The following is a 21,552-nucleotide window of genomic DNA, read 5'->3' as shown; positions in this document are numbered from 1 at the left end:
TAGACTGGGAAGTCAGAAGCAGGGCTGGTTTGAGTCTACCAAGGAATAATTATTCCTTGGCCTCAGACCTCAAACACCCTGCTATAGACCATTCCAGGACCTCACCCTTGACCATGAGTCAATCAGATTCCCAGTCAGCTAGAGGCAGGAGTGGTGCTTAGAGATTTCCAGGACAGGGAGGGAGGACACGGGTCCACCCTCGTAGCCTCCTCTGGGAGTAATTTCACAGGTCTAGCTAACTAGAAGCGAATAGCCCCTGTGACATGCCCAGCCAGGCCCCTGAGCTGACTAGGGCCTACCTACCTTGGAGCTGACTGAATGTGGTCATGAACTTGCTGGTCAGGGACTTGAGCTCATTGTTGGCCAGTGTGATGAGGTGGATCTGGTCAGTGACATTGCGCAGGACCTTGTAGATGCCGATGGGGAAGGAAACCAGCTTGCACTCAGCCAGATCTGCAGCCAAAGAACAAAGACAGACCAGAGTTAGTGGCCACAGCTGCCCAAGAACTTGTCTCAAACCACACGGGCCTGGACCTTAACTCCCTTTCCCCACGATGCAATCTCCAGACACTGCCCTCCCCCTTCCAAGAGCCTCCTTTGTCACCATTAAGAACACTTGTTCCCATCTCACATATTGAGCCTTATGGTTACTTCTAGCGCCTTCTCTGTTATCTCAGTCTACCAGCCGTATGCCAAAGGCAGAGCTCTGCCAGCGCAATAGCAACCAGCACTCACAGTCATGAGCTTGAAGCCCTGCAGAGTCCACATGTCCCCCTGGAATCATCAACGACTCCACTTTGTAGCTGCAGGGTTATGAGGATTTTATAACAGTCTACGTCCCTGAAAACAGGCAAGTCACATAGACTTTGTGGTCGACCTGCTTCCCAGTCTTATCACCCTGAAGGCAAGTATATGTGCAGGGCAGCAGTGAAGACATCGAGGAGACCAGGTTCACAGTTCCTCAAATGGTAAAACACGTTACCACGTGGCCTCACAACTCCCTGCAGCAACCGGCCCAGGCACACACCCGGGAGAAACGACTGCCTATCCCACAGCAACAGTGCTCGTGAATGCTGCAGCATTTTCCACAACAGCCAAAGCAGTGGAAACAAGGCAAATGCCCATCTACATATGAACAGATAAGCAAAATATGGTATCTCCTTTAAAAGGAATAGTACTGAGGGCCTCCCCGGTGGCCCAGCAGGTTGAGCACAGCGCTGTGAATCTGTCCGCAGCCTCTGCAGCCTTGGTTCAATTCCCGGCCGGCCAGGAAGAAAACCACATGGCGCAGCAGACCTCTCCTGCCTTGCCCACTGCTCCCCTCAGCAGTGTCTTTGGTCCATCTGCCTGTTCTACTCCTGGCTCTGGCTCTGGTGAATTCTCTCACCCTCCTGCGCCTCTGACCTGTACCCCAGCTCTTGTATAAATGAATAAATCTTAAAAAAAAAAAAAAAAAAAAAAAAGGAATAGTACTGGGTCAAAAAAAATGAAAGAAAAGAAACAAAGTGCTGCTGATAGTGTTACAACGTGAATGGACTTGAAAACCTGTTAAAAACTCAAATTCCCTGGCACCATCCCAGACCCACTGAAGCAGAATCTCAGGGGAAGGGGATTAGGACCAGCATTTCCAGATGATCTTTACTAGGAAGTTTGCAAGACTTGGACTAAATGACCTCTAGTTTCCCTTCTCACCTTGAGATTCAGTGAAAAAAGATCTGACGAACAAACCTAGGTGTAAAAAATATAAAACACCTAGATGCTTAAAAAACAAAGAAACAGGCAAACAATAGATTGTGAAAAAGGATCTACAAATAGGATACACAAAGAGTTCTCTTTATAACTTAAAATATTAAGTCATATTAATAACTTATATTAAAATATAATTTTAAAAAAAGGAATAGTATGGGGTCAAAAAAAATGAAAGAAAAGAAACAAAGTGCTGCTGATACGTGTTACAATGTGAATGGACTTGAAAACCTTATGTGAGTGATGAAGCCAGTCACAAGTGACCACATGTTGCAGAAATGCAATTACATAAAATGTCCAGAGTGACATAAACCTACAGAGACAGAGAGTAGGGTCATGCTCACCTGGGCTGGGCCATGGGTGGCGGCCCCAGGGGGAAGCTTTCTTTGTAGGGTTAATACAAGTGTTCTAAAATTTGATGGTGGTGAGGTTTAATTGCACTACTCTGGATATACTGAAATCACTGAACTGTACACTGTAAATGAATTATATCTCAGTAAAGATTTGTTATACATGCAGCAGGGAGACATTGAAAACCTGGGCACTTGGAATTAGACTGAGCAGCTCATCTAAGTCCTCAAGTGCCCTGAGCCTCAATTTCTTTATCTGTGAAATGGGGGTATCATCATCAACCTAACAGGGTTGTCAGCAAAATTAAATGTAACTAAAAGCACTAAATGTACTAACAAAGCCCCTGGCAGGTTGGTAGTGCGAAAGGTACATATGTTCCCTGATGAGTGCCCCCATTACTGCTCACTCCCCAATCCTGGAACCTCAGGAGCATTGACCAACTGAGACAGCACTGACCCATCTATCAGCAAACTCTTTGTCTTTTTCCTAATGAGGCTGAACAGGGCTCTAACCCACTGAAGATTGTTCCAAAGTGAAAATGCAAAATTCAATCGGATTCCTTCTTACATGCCAGCAAGAACATAGTTTTTAAAACTCTTCTGAATAGCAACAATAATACAAAGTCTAAAGGAATAATCATGACTGAAGGCCTTCTCCTTCATTTGCCCTCTAGACAAATTTGTGTCAGTTCAGATGACACCTCCTCTAAGAAGCCTTCTCTGATTGCCCCCAGCAATTAGTGGCTCCAGCCTCTGAATCTCACATAGTGTGAATAAGCCCTTTTTATTCTATATTGTATTAATTCGTGTCTGCTTTTTTATGGGACTGGGAGGGACCACCTCACACAGGCACAATCTCTATTGCTCTCAAGCTTGCAGCAGGACAGGGTACTGGTGACCTTGCTCAGTTGATTTGAGGCAGGAAAGGAAACAGGTGGGATGAGGGGAAAGTCCACATGATTAAGGATCCACAGAAGATGTAAGGCATCCTACCAAGAGTCCTAACTGCTTCATCCGGTCCTAGACTGCACAGACGAACTCAGCCCTGCTGCTGTCCAATGTCGGGCACCAGCTCTTCTATCAATTGGCAGTGTTGGCAGAAGCGACCGCCAAGTTCTGCCAGAGATTGAAGTCAGGCTTTCAGTAGAGAGAGATCTGGGGCTGGAACTGGACGAGCTCTGTGGGCTCTAAGACTGGGGCAAGCCGGGGATTCTAGAAAGAGCTAGCGCTTCTACAAAAAGGTCCCTAGTGCTTTATGCCAGATGCACAAAGGGCAAGAAAGGAGTCTTTGTTGTGGTTGTTATAAATCGTAACAGCATTTTTGGGTAAAGGCAAAGATCTCAAACAGTCTAGGAGCAACATCAAGGGAAACATCAGAAGGCTTTCCCTTTAAAACAAAGAGCAAAATAAGAATGCTCCCCATCACCAGTATCCCTGCAGACAGACTTGGAAGTCCTGGCCTATGAAACAGCAGAAACATGGAAAATATCGAGAAATGACTATTATGTGCATATAAAATCATTGCATAACCTCAAAACCCCAAAGTAGACATCTGACAAATGACACACATTAAAAAAATCTCAGCAAAGTGGCTAATAAAACAAACACTCAAAATTCAAAAATATTCCTATATACCACCAATAAAAACATATAGTTTTTAAGGGTCCTATTCCAAATGGCAACAATAGAAAACACAGAGAATCACAATGGAAAGAGCACTTGACCAATATTAAGAAAAATAGAAGAGTTCACAAAGATTTTTTTTTAAAGATTTATTTATGTATTTACACAAGCACTGGGTACAGTCAGAAGCGTGGGACGGTGAGAGAATTCACCAGAGCCAGAGCCAGAGCCAGAGTGGGGAGCAGAACAGGCAGACTGATGAAACACACTGCTGAGGGGAACAGCGGGCACAGCAGGAGAGGTCTGTCATGCCATGTGGGACCCTTGCAGGTGGCTGGGGATCGAACCAGCGCTGCAGAGGCTGTGGGCAGCTTCGCAGCACAGCACTCAACCTCTGCACCACCGGGGAGGCCCACACAAAGATGTTTTTAAAAGCAAATTTGTATGTGAAGCTATTTATATCGCTCATGGAAAACAAGTCAAAATACTGAAATGATATTGATTTTTTAAGAAATTAATTTAGCCTTTTTTTCCTCTCATTGATCTGTCTAAAGCCTGTTTATTCGCCAGCCTAGAAGAGCCCAGAAGGGCACTGGATGATTTCCCTTGCACCCCACATCTGAAGTGAGGGTTCCATCTCTAGAAGAAACCAAAATTGCAACTGAAAACATTGCTTGAGCTGTGCTATGAACTGCAGAAAAGGTATATTTCATTTCTTTGTGAACAGAACTGGAACATTTGCTTGCTCTCTCTCCCCGACACCCCAAAATATTAACTTTTAAAATGCCTTTTATTATGGCTTGCAACCAGTGCCCTCAGGAACTGGGCACAACTGTTTAATGGGACTTAACTATTCTCAAGTCTAAGAAACAGTGTCTACATCTTGGACTAGTCACTCTGTATTTCACATCTTTTACAGGACGTGCAGGTTCAGGCTGAGTCATTATCTGACAAGTCACCACTGCTAGGGGACTGACTTGGCTCATGGGGCTGTGGGAATCAAACATAATGACAAAATTATCATTTTTTTAATTTGCAAAAGCATTTTATTTTTTTTTAATATATATTCTTTATGTATATCTTTTACATCATTGTGTATTCCCCATAAAATTCCCACCACCAATTCACCTGTGAACCTTCACCACAGTCTCTTGTGGTATTCTCTCTCCTATTTTGATCCCTTTTCCTCCCCCTCCCTCGCAGAATGTCTCTTATTTATGGTTGTCTGTTAGTTTTGGTTTTTTTTACTCTTATCATCATTGTTATTTCCCCCCTGATCCCCTATTTGGTTCCCCTATATTCCTCCTATAAGTAAAACAATTCTATATTTTTCTTTTTCTTTCTGGCTTATTTCACTTAACATAATCCCTTCTAGCTCCATCCATGGTGCTGCAATTGGCATGAGTTTATCTTTTTTGATTGCTGAATAGTATTCCATTGTGTATATGGTCCACATCTTGATCCAGTCATCTAATTTTGGGCATTTGGGTTGTTTTCATATCTTAACCTATTGTAAATAGTAAACATAGGGGTGCAGGCATCTTTTTGAATTAATATTTTTGTGTCCTTTGGGTAGATTCCTAGGAGTGGAATTGCTGGGTCATATGGAAGCTCTATGTTTAGTAGGTCAAGAAATCTCCACACAGCTCTCTATAGTGGTTGGACCAGTTTGCACTCCCACCAACAGTGCAGGAGGAGAGTTCCTTTTTCTCCACTACTTCGCCAACATTTGTTGTTGCCTGTTTTATTAATGTGTGCCATTCTCACTGGTGTAAGGTGGTATCTCATTGTGGTTTTTATTTGCATTTCCCTGATTATTAGTGATATAGAACATTTTTTTATATACCTGTTGGTCATTTGCATTTCCTCTTTGGAGAAGTGTCTTTTTAGCCCTCCTGCCCATTTTTGGACTGGATTGTTTACTTTGTTTTTGTTGAGTCGTGTGAGCTCTTTGTAGAATTTTGTGATCAGTTCCTTATCAGTTGTATTGTGAGCAAAAATTTTTCTCCCAGTCAGAAGGGTGTCTCTGTTTTGGTTAGTGTCTCTTTTGCTGTACAGAAGCTTTGAACTTTATGAAAATGTTTTCAACTTCACCGAGGGCAAGAAGCAAGCAAGGCTCTCTAAAGCAGAAGGTAGGCAATAAGCTACATTGCAAAGCTACAGTAAGTAAAACAAAGGGTAATCGGAAAAACAGATTATAGGAAAAAAAATATAGTCCAGAAAAGATAGTCCATGATAACATGTCATAATTTAGTAAATGATGAAGGAACTCTCAGCAGTAGGGGAAGAGAAAGATAATAACCTGTCTCAAAATAACCAATTCACAATCTTGTTGGGAAAACAAAGAGAGAAACTCTCAATTAATCTAAGAATCAAAGTAAACTAGACAGAATTACACTTTAAATATTTTTGAAGTCAAACCAAAAATATTATAAGTAAACAGAACTTAACATTGATACAATCTTTTAAGTGAGGATGACTTTCTAAACTTACGAGCCATAACAACAGATCAGATCAACAAACCTAGGTGTAAAAAATATAAAACACCTAGATGCTTAAAAAACAAAGAAACAGGCAAACAATAGATTGTGAAAAAGGATCTACAAATAGGATACACAAAGAGTTCTCTTTATAACTTAAAATATTCAATATAATTCAATACAAAAAGTTAAGACCACCCAAAAGATTAGATGGGAAAAGAACAGAAGCTATTCACAAGGGAGAAAATATAATTAGTAAATAAATAAATGACTCCTAATATGTAATGCCAAAGTGTTTTTGAGAATTTTATGACAGCTTATAAATATCCTATCCAACAAGTAACGGGATCATTAAATATTTTTTTCTTTTTAGCTAATATGATCAGGGGGAATGGGATCCCTTGCTTTAATCTGAAATTTTCTCAATAATGAGGCTGGAGCCTCCCCAGTGGCGCAGCGGGTTGAACACAGCGCTGTGAAGCTGTCGCAGCCTCTGAAGTGCGGACAGCTGGCCAGGAAGATACCTACATGGTGCAGCAGACCTCTTCTGTCTCACCCGCTGCTCCCCTCAGCAGTGTTTTCAGTCCATATGCCTGTTCTGCTCCCTGCTCTGTCTCTAGTGAATTCTTTCACCCTCCTGCATCTCTGGCCTGTACCCCAGTTCTTCCATAAATAAATAAATCTTTAAAAAAAAATGAGGCCAATTCTCTTTCATGGTTAATAAAGCTTTTTTATTTCCTTTGTGGAAAATCCTGTTTGTGTCTCTTGCTACTTTTCTATTTGGAGTTCTGGCAATTTGCCCCCCAAACGTTAGTGTTATCAATCTATGTCTGTTATTGTTCTCTTGTTTAATAGTTCAGATTATAGCATTTAAGTTTTTTTAAGCAGAATATTAAAAGTTGTGTGCACACTGACCTTGGAATGTGCCTTCCTCTTGTTTCCCTGTTCCAGACGATGCCTGGACACAACCTTGAGAAACTAATGTATAGTCAAGAACATCTGAGTAGCTTATGTGACCAAGCCTGGGTAAGGCCCCCATACAAACTTCCAAGACTGAACGGGTGAGTACAGAAGTTTACTTGCCTTGGGTCACCCAAGACACCCTCATAAGTAAGTTCCCTTGCTTATGAGGACTGCCACACACCATGGCAGTGGTGGGTGGTATGGAGCCATCTGCTTCTTTCTTTGCCCTCTATGTACAGGGGTCAGTTTGCCAACGAACACTGACTAAGGGAGCGGGGGACCCCACTCAAAGAAGAGCAGGTTGGAGACAGGCAACCGTAGGAGCCATAGGAGGTCATCAAGAAGAGAGTTGAGGGGCCTTCCTGGTGGCATAAGGGGTTAAGCACTCCACTATGAAGCAATCCACAGCCTCTGCAGCACGAGTTCAATCCCCGGTTGGCCAGGGAGCAACCCACATGGTGCAGCAGACCTCTCTTGTCTCACCCGCTGCTCCCCTCAGCAGTGTATTTCAGTCAATCTGCCTGTTCTGTTCCCCACTGTCTCTGGTGAATCCTCTCACCCCCCCCCCTGCATCTCTGGCCTGCACCCCAGCTCTTGTATGCATAAATAAATAAATCTTTAAAAAAAAAAAAAAAAGAAGAGAGTCGAGTTCTCTATAGATCCTCAGAACTGACAGCACAGCGACTAATTAGTCCCAAAGCAAAGGATTCCATAGGAGGAAGTGAGGACATATCACATGGTTGGGTGTGAGCAAGCAGGGTCACCGCTAAGAGGATTCCTGAACCAGGTGAATCCATGATCCCAAAGATCTTGTTCAACTCACTGAAGCAAACATAGCTAACATCACAGAGTTTTTAGTATGTGCCATGTCCAATACTAGGCACTTTTAATATTTTAACTCATTACATTCCCATAACAACCATGGGTCACCCTCCCAGGAGAAAATGAGGCTGGTATTGACAGGTGAGTTGTGCAAGGTCATTTTGGTAAGATGATGGAATTCAAAGAATCCAGATGCAAAGATTCCAGGAGGGTAACCATCTTGTTCTAGTTTTCCCAGAACATTCGCAATGTTAGCATTGGGGGAACCCCTCCTCAGCCCCAGGCAAATCATGAAAGTTGGCTGGTTACCTCAGACTCAGGCTGGATGCTGATGGATGAGAGATAACTATTCAGAGAGGAAGGCCAACCCCGGTATGGGCCATGGCACAAGCAAAGGCCCAGAGGATGTTCATTCTTCTGGGACTCCACCTCTGAGCCCTGCCTTCTACAGTTTCCTGAAGCCTTGTCCTTGCTCAAATCTCCCAAGAGAAAGACCCTGGCACTGGAATTATTTTTCATGCTACTTGGTGGTGCGTGCATGCCCCCAGGCCCCAACAGGGGATCAAGGGTACTCCCCAGGCCCCAACAGGGGATCAAGGGTACTAATAACAGGGGGCGACTCCAAGCCCCTCTGCTGCAGGGGGCCTTGTTGCCCCAGCCAGAGAGGATATTGACAAGCAGCAAAGAGAAAGGGCCTCACACTGTGGGGCTGAAGATCTGGCATCCCTTTGCTTTTTATTCTTGGTCATACAGAGAGAAAAATTTATTAGAGAGTATATTGGGCAGTGGATTGTACGTGTCAGCAGACTGTAAATAAATGGCACGGAAAATTATCTGCTTAGAAATTAGTATTAAACAATTTGGCCCACCTGACAATGGGAGACAATTTATTGAACATGCCTGACAAGCATTACAACACAATAGTTATAGTAGGTCCTTCTTTTGCCTTCTCTTGAAGTTTCTTAGGAAAGTTTTTAAATAAAGTTAACTGTGTTAAGAAGTTTCTAGGTAGGGGCCTCCCCGGTGGCGCAGCGGTTGAGCGCTGGGTTGCGAAGCTGCCCGCGGCCTCTGCGGCGCCGGTTCGATCCCCGGCTGCTCCCCGGCCACCGGAGGAGGGTCCCACATGGCGCGCAGACCTCTCCTGCCGCCCGCTGCTCCCCTCAGCAGTGTACTTTGGTCCTTCTGCCTGCTCTGCTCCCCGCTCTGGCTCTGGTGAATTCTCTCACCCTCCCGCGCTTCTGACTGTACCCAGTGCATGTATAAACAAAAAACAAACAAACAAACCAGCAAACAAATAAATAAAGCATGCCTCTATTAAAAAAAAAAAGAAGTTTCTAGGTAGAAAAAGTTCTGATAGCTGAGAAGCAGCTGGTCTCTGGCTGAAGGCCATATAAATAGAATAGTCTTTTGATGCTTAGACTTTATTTTTTTTTTATAGAGGCATGTTTTATTTATTTATTTATTTGTTTGTTTGTTTTTGTTTATACATGCACTGGGTACAGTCAGAAGTGCGGGAGGGTGAGAGAATTCACCAGAGCCAGAGCGGGGAGCAGAGCAGGCAGAAGGACCAAAGTACACTGCTGAGGGGAGCAGCGGGCGGCAGGAGAGGTCTGCGTGCCATGTGGGACCCTCCTCCGGTGGCCGGGGAGCAGCTGGGGATCGAACCGGCGCCTCCAAGGCCGCGGGCAGCTTCGCAACCCAGCGCTCAACCGCTGCGCCACCGGGGAGGCCCAGATGCTTAGACTTTAGCTGATAGGGATGTACTGGCGGTATCACTGTCTTAGGTAATTCTCTAGCTGAAATAAGTTTTAGTGTTAGGTTTGGTTTTTTTATCCATTAACCTTGACTGCTACAGTCTAGCTGAAACCTGTAGGAGCCAGTAGTCCATGGGAATAAAATACTCTGATTGTCTCTGCTTTACACATGATAATGCATTTTTTTCCTGATTACTAAAAATGAATAAATAAAGACCTGCTGAAGTCTCTCCGCAGAAGATAATTGCACTTCATCCAGTGTCAGTGTCTTCTCACTACCTCATCCCCCTCCCCTTAGCCCTTTCGTTTTCACAGACGCTGTCTCATCCTTTCAGGAACCCCTGACATAACATTTTGCAGGAGGCTGGTCCCCGGCACCCCTCCATCAGCATCTGGATGGCATATGGACTCAATCACATCTTCCCCAGCACCCCCAGACACTAATACCTGAGCCAAAGTAGAGGAGAGAAATGTTTACGGGGGAGCACTGCAATGAACACAGGCATAACTATCCTCATAATTAAACTTCTAATTGCAAGAAAGCCAAACAGCATGTCCCCAAACCTCTCATTAGGACAATACTCTTTTAATAAAGAAGTTTTTTTTTTTTTTCTAAATGCATAGTTCCTTCATTGAAGGTTATCTCATTAATCTCTAAAGAATGCCTGATGAAATGTAACCTGTGGGCAGAACCAGGGGAAAATCACCAAGAAGCAAACTGTTTTGCATCAAGTCAGGAAGGTTGGGTCAAGCTTATGTTGCTTCTTACAAACAGAGAACTCTGACCCCTGCTCAGTCCCTGCTGAGAGATGGGCCTAGTACTGGACCCACAGAGAAAGTGGAGAAGACCGCAGAGCCTTCCACCCAGTCACAGGGCTGAAGGAGAAAGTGTCAAGGACTCCGGCTGGTGAGGGCCTGGGCTCTGTGGCCTGGCCAGGAGTAAGGCTCCCAGATGTCCAGGACAAATCTGTAGCCAGTGTCTTTTTTCCACAAAATGTCTTTTTTCACTGAATCTCAAGGTGAGAAGGGAAACTAGGGGTCATTTAGTCCAAGTCTTGCAAACTTCCTAATACAAATCATCTGGAGAGGCTGGTCCTAGTCCCCTCCCCCTGAGATTCTGCTTCAGTGGGTCTGGGATGGTCCAGGGAATTTGAGTTTTTAACGAGTATTTCCAAGTAATTCTTATCAATAAGCAAACTTGGGAAATAATAAGTAATGCAGCCTTTGATCTCAGACTTGAAATCCTCTCATATGTCCACCGAGGGCAGAGTTCTTGAACACCTCCAGTGACGGGGAGCTCACCTTCCCTTCCACAGAATGGTTTTAACTGTTAGAAAGTTCTTTCATAAACCATGTGATAATTAATTCCCTGCCACTACCACTACGTCATTTTGTCCTTTGGGATCACATACAATTGATCTGCTCCCTTTTGCAAATGACAATCTTTTACACACCTGAGGCTGAAGGACATTATAAGTCTTTCTCCAGGCAGATACCTCCCAGAACCTTCAATCCCCATGGCTTTATTTTTTTAAAGATTTATTTCTTTATGCATACAAGAGCTGGGGTATAGGCCAGAGGTGCATGTAGCAGGGGGGATTCACCAGAGACAGAGTAGGGAGCAGAACAGGCAGATCTACTGAACTACACTGCTGAAGGGAGCAGTGGGCAAGACAGGAGAGGTCTACTGTGCCATGTGGGTTACCTCGCTGGCCGGTAAATCAAATCCGTGCTGCAATGACTGGCAATAGCTTGATAGCTCTGTCTTTAACCCCTGTGCCACCAGGGAGGCCACCCAATCCCCATGGTTTTAGATGCTTCCTTTGGAGACTTGATATCAGCCCAGTCAGACCCTGCACCAGTCAAAAGATGTTACTCTTGTGCAGGCTTTCAGTCTTAACATCCGACCTGGTCACCATCATTGGCAGCAGCTCCATGCTAGAAACCATGTTCAGGGGCTTCAGACTGACAATTTCATCTCTTCACAACCACCCTGTAAGTCAGTTCTGTGCTTACCCCATTTAACAGATGGCAAAACTGATTCACAGAGAGTAAAGGGTTTAATTGTTTTTTTAATTAAAGATTTATTTATTTATGCATACAAGAACTGGAGTATAGGCCAGAGGTGGGGGAGGTGAGAGGATTCAAAAGAGACAGAGTAGGGAATAGAACAGGCAGATAGACTAAAGTACACTGCTGAGGGGAGCAGCGGGCAAGACAGGAGAGGTCTGCTGCGCCATGTGGGTAGCTTCCTGGCCATCTGGGGTTTGAACCTGTGCTGCAGAGGCTGCGGACAGCTTCACAGCGCTATGCTTAACCCCTTGCACCACCAGGGAGTCCCAAGGGTTTAACTGTTCAAGATCACGGGAATTATCCAAAGCCACTCAATTAATGAAAAAGCAAGTAACATTTATCCAGCGCTTCCTGGGGGCAAGTCACTGATGTCAGCATTGTGATTTTAACTCTCACTCCTCACAGCAGCTCCAGGAGATGGGAACTATTACCACCATCCCTGTTTATAGAGATGTCAGTTGATAAGCAGCAGTGCTGGTCTGGAGAGCAGCCCTCACCACTGTGGGTGTGCGCTCCCTGTGGCACATGGCCCGCTCCAGGCTGGGCCGGCTGCTCTGAAACAAAATGAGAGATTGCAAGTTTCCCACAAGTGGTTGTTCTCCCAAGATTTGCAATGAATTCCTGTGGACACTGGTATTTTGTAGTCACCATGGAGTTATATTAAGGAGATTTGGGACTGAAAGAGCTGGTGGAGGAACTATCTGGTATCGGGGCATGGATATGTCACTATTGACTGTGGGCCCTGGGGCAGGAGCCTTACAGCCTCAGTGTCCCTCTCTGTCATCCACCCGGTTGGAGGCATCCTCCCCAAGGCTGCTCCCGGCAGCCACTGTGAACTCTGGCTGGTGGTCTTCAGCCTTGGTCACCCTGAATCACCAGGGAACTTTGAAGACTCATGATGCCTGAGTCTCACTCCCAGGGATTCTGACTGAGGGTGAGCTGAGACTCAGGAATTGGGATGGGGAAAGGGCATCCCACGGTTCCCCAGGAAATTCTAATATGCAGCCAGGGTGGAGAACTCCACTGTGCCGCCACCTCTCCAGCTACAATGTGTAAACAGGTCACAGGGAACGCTGTGATGGTAAAGATTCTGATGCTACAAGTCTGGGATAGATGCTAAAATCCTGTATTTCTACAAGGGCCACTCTCAGCAGGCCAGGGCTAGTCCAACGCATTTTCAAAGTGGGGCCTCCACACCCACCATATCAGCATCATTCCAGAACTTGTTAGAAATACAAATGCTCAGATGCCACCCCAAACCTTTGGAATCAGAAGTTCTGGGGTTGGGGCTGAGCCATCTGGGGTTGGGGCCAAGCAGAATGCCCACTCGAGTTTCAGAATCACTGGCACAGAGCTAAGCCTCTTGCCAACTGTGGCTGCTTGGCCCTGCCGCATGATAATGGTGCCAGTAATGACAACAACTCCCGTTTACTGAGAGCTGGCTGCTCTGGCCCTAGGCAGGGGCTTAAGTTTATCACAGATGGAAAGTTACTTGCCTTGTGTCTACAGCTCAATGAAGATTCACTGCCATTTCCTTTTCTTTTGTCCTTTGTGTTTCTGGTTCTGCAAGAGGCACAGCGGACTCTCCTGTAGAAGTAGCCCTGGGCTGAATTCAGGGGATCTAGGCTCTCACCCCAGCTCTCCACTAGCAACTATGGGGTTTCAGAGAAACAAATTCTCAATGGGCTTTATCTCCTTTTCTGTCAAATGAGGGTTTGCACTATGGGCTAGGGAGGGGAGAAGGGTCTCAACCAGGCCTGACATTCTGTGACTCCATGATTCTACTAAGCTAGAGCTCTTTGGCCAGTGCCCCTGCCAAAGAGAAGAACTGCAAGGTGCACTCAAATGTTTCTGAATCGCCCAGGTGCTAAAACAGGCTCAGTAATAGAAGGATCTGAGACTCGGTGAAGTTGGCACCCCATGTCTCATGGGCAGAGCTGAGATCTGAACCCAGGATACTTCAATTCCAAAGCCCACGGTCTTTCCACAACCTGCATTTGTCTACACTACACTACGGCACTCTTCCTGCCACGGAGAGAGGACAGTCCTAAAGAGAAAAATAAGCTAATAACTTACCCTTCTAGGGCATTTCCTATGTGCTGCCTTTTCTAAGCACTGGGCACACCTGATCTAATTTAGGTCAGTCTTATTATGCTCACCCCCATTTTATCACTGTGGAAACGGAGGCCTGCTGGGTAAACAGAAGAGATGCATTTTAAACCAGGCAGTCTGGCTCCCCTACCTTGAGAGAGCTCTGTTTAACGGGATAATAATAAAAGGATAAGACAGAGGAGCTTGTGAGGCCATCAGAAGAAAGAACCTGGCTAGGCTAAGGCTCTTTGCAGAGGCAAAGAAAACAGAATGTTTTGAGACATGAAAGTGAAAACTAAAAACTAGGTCTACGGGGAAGAACCAGTACCCCGTGCAGAAGACCAAACTCCCAGCTCCTCCATCAAGAGTTAGGGGCTGAGTGTTGGAAAGCTGGTGCAAGAGCAAAACTGTAAACAGCTGTACCTTGGCAACCTGGTTCCCACTTAATCTCCAAAGCTAAGAGTGTGGGACGCAGGCAGCATGCAAACACCCTTCCCGAGGAGTGATGCCGACGCCCCACCGAGCACAATCAGGCCGGCCTTCACGGTTATCTGCGCACAGCGTTCCCAGAGCTGACCAGCTCCAGAAGCGTTAGGAACCCTGGCTCTGCTTCCTCTTGACAAACCCCTTTCCCAGAAACAAGGATTGTGTTAGTGTTTATCTCCTGATCTCTAGAGTGGCCTTACCCTGCCTCGTGCCACCCGGAGAAAGAGGTCACAGAAGAAGGCGCTCACTAGTCCCACGGAAGCCAGAAAGTTCCACTTCAAGAACACTCATGAGGGGCCCCAGGGAACGGCACTCAGAGAGGCGCTCCAGCCAAGGTGGAGGTGTGCCTGGCTTCTCCTGGGGATCCCCAAAAGACGATGCTAATTGAAAAAGCCAGTCACAAAAGGTCACTTGTCATCTGAGGCCAAGGATAAGCAAAGCCACACAGGCAGCGAGTAGATGGTGGCTGTGGGGAGCTGGGGAGACGCGAGAAGCAGAGCACTCCTTCATGGTACAGGATTTGGGGGTGACAAGTTCTAACATTGACGGTGGTGATGGCCACATGATGTGAATATATGAAAAAGTCACAGTATGTGACACGGTGAAATAGTGGATTTACCATATGTGAATTACTCCTCAATTAAGAGGACAAGAGGATCCAACTAACAGTCATTTTGAGCATGAAACGATGTCTGCAAGGGGCTTAGGCAGGGCTTGGCATCCAAGTGTGAGCTCCGTAAACAGCAGATGCTGCTGTGAGGCTCCAGAGACGTTTCTACTTGAGAATTCATTACAAGGCTGGGCTTCAGCTCTGTTCCCTGAAGGGAGAAGAGGCTCGCTGGCAGCCACTTATTCTAACATCCTCACACACCAAGACAACCGTGGATATTATTGTGGGGTCTGGGACTTGCCAAAACAACCCTGCTTCTTCCTGGCAAGACAGTCAATCACCTTCAATACACACACGCACACACGCACACACACACAAACACCTCTATTTGATTCAAATGCCGTCGACTCACACAGAACACAAGTAAATGACTGTCATCAATTTGAGATACTGAATTATTTTAACGTAATTGATGACTCATCTCATCCCTAACTTGTAGTACAAAAACTCGTGGTACAAAAGTAAGTAGAAGTGGCATCCACAGGGATGCTGGCAGTGTGGTCCCAAGCCACAACAGCTGGTTTGGACCTTGGAGAGGCCAGGACGGGCCTGAGGTATTCCACAAGGATAAGAGCTGCCAACCCTGACTGAGCACCATCTCATTTACTCCTGACAACAACCTCTGAGGAAGGGTACTATTCTCAGCACCCTTTTGCAGATTAGGAAACTAAGGCCCAGATAGGTTAAGAATTTGCTGAAAGTCACACAGGAAAGAAGCGTTGGCACTTGACTTGTTCTTGGGGACTTAGCCCTGCAGAGTGAGTCTGGAGACCTGGATTCTTATCTGTTGCTGTGTTCAATTCATCAAGTGCCCTCAGGAAGGTCACGCTCAGGTCTTGAGCTCCTCATGTATAAAATTCAGAGAATGAATGTTGTATGTCTCTCTCTAAGTGTGTAAAGCACAAAACTGGCAACTAGGACCAGACTTCTCAAACAGTGATGGCCAAGCTCACCTGGAGCTCTTGTTAGAATGTAGCTTATGGGTGGGGCCAAGAAATAAGCATTTCGAAGGAGCTGAGCTTCCTGGAGCTGCTGCTGAGGCTGATCCTCGGGCCACATGTTGAGAAGCTGAACTTAGATGATGAGCTGGACAATGAAAAAGTCCCATTTCGACAGTCATCACCTCTTTAAGCCTTTAGGCTTCACCCCTTTTTTAATTGGGAAACAGATTCAGGCCTGACATGGCTATCTACAATTTCATAATGGTGTTTTGTTTTCACATTTATTTTTATGGTTTTCAACTACTGATGAAAATTATACTGATTTTCCAGCATGTAATGAAACGAAGATCCCAAATGTTATTTAAATTAAATTTATTTCAAGAAAACCATTAAGTAGTAACAATCATAGCTACTACTTTTCTAGCATTGAGTATATGTTAAGTCACCATTCTGAACCTTTACAAGTAACAGTTTTGTGAGCACCTCTTCGAGGTGAGAAAATTAAGACCTAGATCAGAGAGATCAAGTGACTTGCCCAAGTTCACACAGCCAGTAAGTGACAGAGTCAGACCTCAAAAATGGGCAGCCTGACTTCAACCACATTAGTCCCTCCAGCTGGCCCTGGCAAAACCATGAACATGGCATGCACATAATCCACGTGGTCAAAGGGACACCAACACCTGTTCTTTGCTGGCAGGAACAGTGTCCTTTCACCTCTCATTTGCCCCATTATCCAGCACAATGCCTGGTACACAGTGGAAGCCAATAAAAGACCAGAAAAAACTTCCTTAGTCTGACTTGCAGCCCAGAGGAGACGCCTCAGTACCTTTCCCCGGATGAAGCCACTGTGAATAAAACGCTCCTCTAGGGAACATGTGAGCACCTCTGGGGTAAGAGATACTGGGCAATCCAATCAGCCTGAAGCCCACTTCTGAGCAGGGCAGAGAGCAAGGTGGCTGCAGCTGACAGCTGCGGAAACTGCACTCAATGAAAGCAGTTATTGACTGACTGGGTTCTTATGACACCTTTTCTCCTCAAACAATCATTCAGGGTTTGAAATAATAAGGAAGGCAGTCCTGCAAGAAATGCTTTTTCAGAATAGCAGTTGGGCTTCCTCGATACCCCTGGACAACTGAATGGGCCCAAAGCTGATGAGGGTCCAGGCGAGGGTCAATGGCTAGCCCTGGAGCTCACTCGCCCCCCAGACTTGGCATCCCCACAGTCTGAAATGCCCTTCTCCAGCCTCTCTGCCCCCACAAATCCTCCCGCTATCCAGCCCCACCTCTCCCAGAAAGGGTGCCTGACACCTGGCTGCCAACCACAGGATGCCTGCCTTAGCACTTGTGCTAGGCTACCTTCTCCATACTGGTAAACAGCTGCAATTTGCCTCCGGGATCCAGCAGTGAACTTGAGTGTGTGTCCTCCTGCTGATGGCCCCTCCAGCCTAGCACTGAGCTGGGCAAACACTTCTGAATTTACCATGGCTCTCACCCCTGAAAGTTTTGTCTTGGGATCCCTCTTTGTAAAATGGGAGTACAGAAGTCCTTTGGGGAATGAAAAGAACAAGCTAATATTTGTGTATGGTTTGAATGCACAGCAAGCATCATGCTGTCTGCAGCAAAGATGTGATGGTTCTCACATGACTGTATGGTTACTTGAAAGAAACCAGCTTTATAACCCTGAATTCACCTCGATGAGGACCCCGGTTGTTTCTTCACTGAGGAATCCCTCTTCCTGGCCTCCTCACTCTTCAGCCCCCATCACCAGAAATACCTCTACCCATTTCGGAACCTCAGGACTCCCCATGCCACAAAGGGTGAACCCACCCTCTTCAGCCCAATGTTCCCCCTGAAAGATCAGGGGTCCACTTCCCTCTTCCAACCCTGCATTGAAGCTCCCACTCTCTGGCCAAACCACACTACCCATTGTTCCCTGCAACCCCCTTTTATTTGTATCTATATCCCTGCTTCTGTTTTTGCTGTATCCACTAAGTAGAATGTCATCCTTTATCCTCAAAAAATTCCCCCTCTGAGAAGCCTTTGCTCACATCCTCAACTTATGAGCCTGTTTTGCCTTGAGTCCCGGCTGTGGGCTGCTACCTTGCCAGAGTGCCTAGCCTGTGTCTCTCGGGGGAGTTGCCAATGTGTTGGCACTCTTTCTGACAAGACAGATGGCTCCTCAAGGACAGGGACTAGGTCCCACTGGGTCAGAGGGCACAGAGGTCAATAGACTCAAGTTCAAAGTCCAGCACAAGATCTGGTGGTTGTGAGAATCTAGGCAAACAACTGAAGTTTATGGAGCCTCGGTTTCCCCTCCTATGAGTGATATGGCAACAGCATCATCTAAAGCTGTTGAGAAAATCAGATGTAATCATGGATTTGAGACTTATTGGCTGAGTACCCAGTACAGGCTGGCAGTGTCTAAGGGTAAGGGGGTGAGTGAGTTCCTGGCCTCCAAGAGTTGGCACTCTGGTATGGGGAGAAGCATGGTAAATACAGAGATAAGTACCCAAGAGGTCACACAGTGAGGGTGAGCTTATGTATATAAGACATTGTAATGGGAGAGCAAGTAAGTGAGGTAGGGGTAGGGGCAATGCTCACTAGGATGGTCACGGAGGGCTTCTCGGAGGAAGTGATATTTCACTGAGACAAGATAAAAAGAAGGAGCAAGGACATGTAAAGATCTAGGCAAAGAAGGATCCAGGCAGTACACAGCATAATGGGACACCTGCTAGTTACTAGCTCCGTCTCTCACCTTTTCATCCTGGGCAGAGTGTTACTCAGACAGACACAGAAAATAGTGAATAACACATTTGCTGAGATGAACTTGACAGAATAAGGAATCCTGGGGATAAACTGAAGCATGATAAAAATAAGCATCTTAGCAAAACACAATCAGCCCAGATAAGGCAGATGCCAATTAAAGGCACTTAAATTTAACCTCATCTTCGAAGATAATGACCTTTTACAGCACCTGTCAGAATAAACCACAATCTTCTAACCTTTAAAGGACAGCATGCATTTCTGTCTGTGTCACCTCATTTAAGCTTGGGCTCTGCAGAGAGCTCCATTCCAGAATGACTGCCTTTGCCGAGCTCTCCATCACCAACCTCCAAGCCTAGCACTCCCGCTAGCCATCACCATGTTTGCATCTCTGGAAGTGTTTGCTTTTAATAAAATCTTCAACCTTGCTAAATCACCTCCTTGAGGCTAACACTTTCATACTTGAGCAATGAAAGCTTTTGCTGCCACAAAATTAACTATTTGGTTAATTCTTTGAAGCAGAACATTTTCTTTCTTCTGCCAACATATATTTTACAGCAGCTGTGTAATTATCCACATGGTTTCAAAGAATATTTCTTCTCTCCCTTAAAAGATGCTTCAAGTGCCAGCAACAAAGAGGGCAGTCACACAGCCTCGGGCGAGCTGCTTAATGACCCACTTTTGAGGGGTACTTGCTGGCCTGAGCTGGTGGGAGGGTTAGGGAAGCTGGTGGGAGGGTTGGGGGCTATCAGGAACCCCATAATGAAGGTGGGACCAAAAGAGACAGGGTCCCTCTGGGCAGTGGCATGTCCACAGAAATCTCCATTTCTAGCTGGCTATGCCATCTTTCCAGTCCCCTGCTGTGCAGGGGACCCCTCAGGGACTCTGATCCATCAGAATTCCCTTATCCACCTATTTCTACTATATCATGACCAGGTTTCAAACTCTACGACTCCCACAACTGATCAGCTGCCCACCTCTCTCCACAGTCTCTCCTCCTCCTGTCTCCCCCACGGGCCCCACTCCTGACAAGGTTAAACCCACACAGGCCTGGCACATGGAGGTGCCTCTTTCTTATTTCCTTTCCACTGGTGTCACATTCATCCTGTGCCTGGGAGTGAGTCCCCTAAACTCAGGGAGGAACCTCATATTGCTGCTCAGAACCTACAACATGGGTTTGCTGTCCACAAGCCAGTGACTGCACCCAGTTCCCTTCCACCTAAAACAACTGTCTAGTTATCATGCTGGTAGCATGGAATATGAACACGGACCCTGCAGTCAGAGTGCCAGGGTTCAAATTCCCTCCCTGGGTGAAGCTGTCTAGCTTTTTTTTTTTTTGGTGTGCCTCAGATGTCTCCTCTATCAGACAGAAATTATAGCAGTAGCCACCTCATACAGCTGAATGACAGCCACCTCACAACAATCACTGGGTTGTTGTGAGGTTGGGATAAGGCAGATGTAAAACAATGGGGGCAGCTGGGTAAGTGATGAGTACTAAATAAGTGTGAGTTCTTATTTGTGGGTCATTTTGACTCCAGATGATTTCCACTTGTCAGGCTCTCCTTAGCACCCAACCACAGAATATGATGGGACTTCACCGTGCAACTGTTTCAGTTGACACTCCAGGTGCTCTGCCATTGGCAGGCAAGCTCCATCCTTCTCCCAACTCAGCCTCCCCTACCCTGCGGGTCACGGTCTCCTTACAGCTTGCATGCAGCCAGATCTTTGATCACAGACACTGTCACCTAGAATGTCCCTCCCTCACTCCCATCTCAGGCCTACAGCCCTAAATCTGTCACCTTCTTTCAAGTTCAGCTGAAATGCCACCTCTTCCATGCAACCAAAACCCAGTGTGGAGTTGAACTCATCCTCAGTTAGTTCATTTCATGTTCTGCAAGTTTTCTGTAGCCTTTGTAACCAGCCCGCTATCTGGGAACCCATCTCCCGGGCTTGTGGCATCTCCAAGTCACTGTGTTAGGAACTCCACCACTGACATGCCTTCAGAGTGGCACAGACCTGGTTGAACCTCAAACTCTCCAGGCCAGGACACATCGCAGTCAAGCATGTGCTCTCACCCTGACCAGCACAGCCTGGCTCTGGGCCAGGAACTGCAGGCTGACAAGTCCCTCCTAGGGCCAAGACCACCACCCCATCAGGTCAGAAAAGCTGCACCCACCATAGTCCCGGCTGCTCCCCTCCCTGGGGGGAGGGAGGGCACACAAGTGTATGTGAGTGTGTACTGGCTGCCTCTGCCTCCACACTGGGCACTCCTGGGGCACTTGGGTCCTCCAGATGTGATAACACACAGTAGAAGCTCAACGTATGTTTTTTGCAAAAGAAACCCACGGCAGTTTCTGACCCAAAGATTCTGAGTATGAGTATCTTAAGGGTTTCCACACTACTGTGTTTCCTGAGCAGACATGCTCTGCAAAGTCAGATCTCTGAGGGTCAGTCAGCATTTTTGAGATATCACTGACACGCCCAACATTGCATAAGTTAAAGATATACTACATGTAGTGACTATATTATGTACACATTGCAGAATGATTACCACAATAAGGCTAGTTAGCATATCCATCAGTCAGGATTGTAGATCCAGGATGTGAGCTGGACAGTCAGTGGAGGAGGCCCTTGTCAGAATCTGGACACCAAACCAGGAGCTGCTGGATCTGTTGCCCTTAACCTGGAGGATGGAGACAGAGCGCCATCTGCTGGCAAGCATAGGAGAAAAGTGCTAGGCCAAAGTATGGCCTCTTCAACCCCTTCTCTGACTAGGCGTGGCCTCCCCACT

The 21,552-nt window shown here is 46.2% G+C and overlaps 1 protein-coding gene across 4 annotated transcripts in view; it reads right to left on the bottom strand.

The window, feature by feature from the left end:
- Positions 1 to 21,552, bottom strand: part of LRRC20 (leucine rich repeat containing 20) — a gene marked incomplete at its 3' end in the record, with an annotated part of 76,406 nt that overhangs the window by 43,263 nt on the left and 11,591 nt on the right. For 3 of the 4 annotated variants that reach the window (XM_084246283.1, XM_084246284.1, XM_084246286.1), the window contains one exon: positions 304 to 453. The exons of the other annotated variant lie outside the window; for it this stretch is intronic. In XM_084246283.1, the coding sequence (XP_084102409.1) occupies positions 304 to 453 (150 nt within the window). The remainder of the gene's footprint in view (positions 1 to 303; positions 454 to 21,552) is intronic. 4 annotated transcript variants of the gene reach the window in all.

Source organism: Talpa europaea, assembly GCF_964194135.1.
Source record: "Talpa europaea genome assembly, chromosome: 10".
In the NCBI taxonomy this organism is placed as follows: Eukaryota; Metazoa; Chordata; class Mammalia; order Eulipotyphla; family Talpidae; genus Talpa; species Talpa europaea.
Note: the sequence above shows the minus strand (reverse complement) of the source record. Positions and strands in the feature narration are given on the sequence as shown.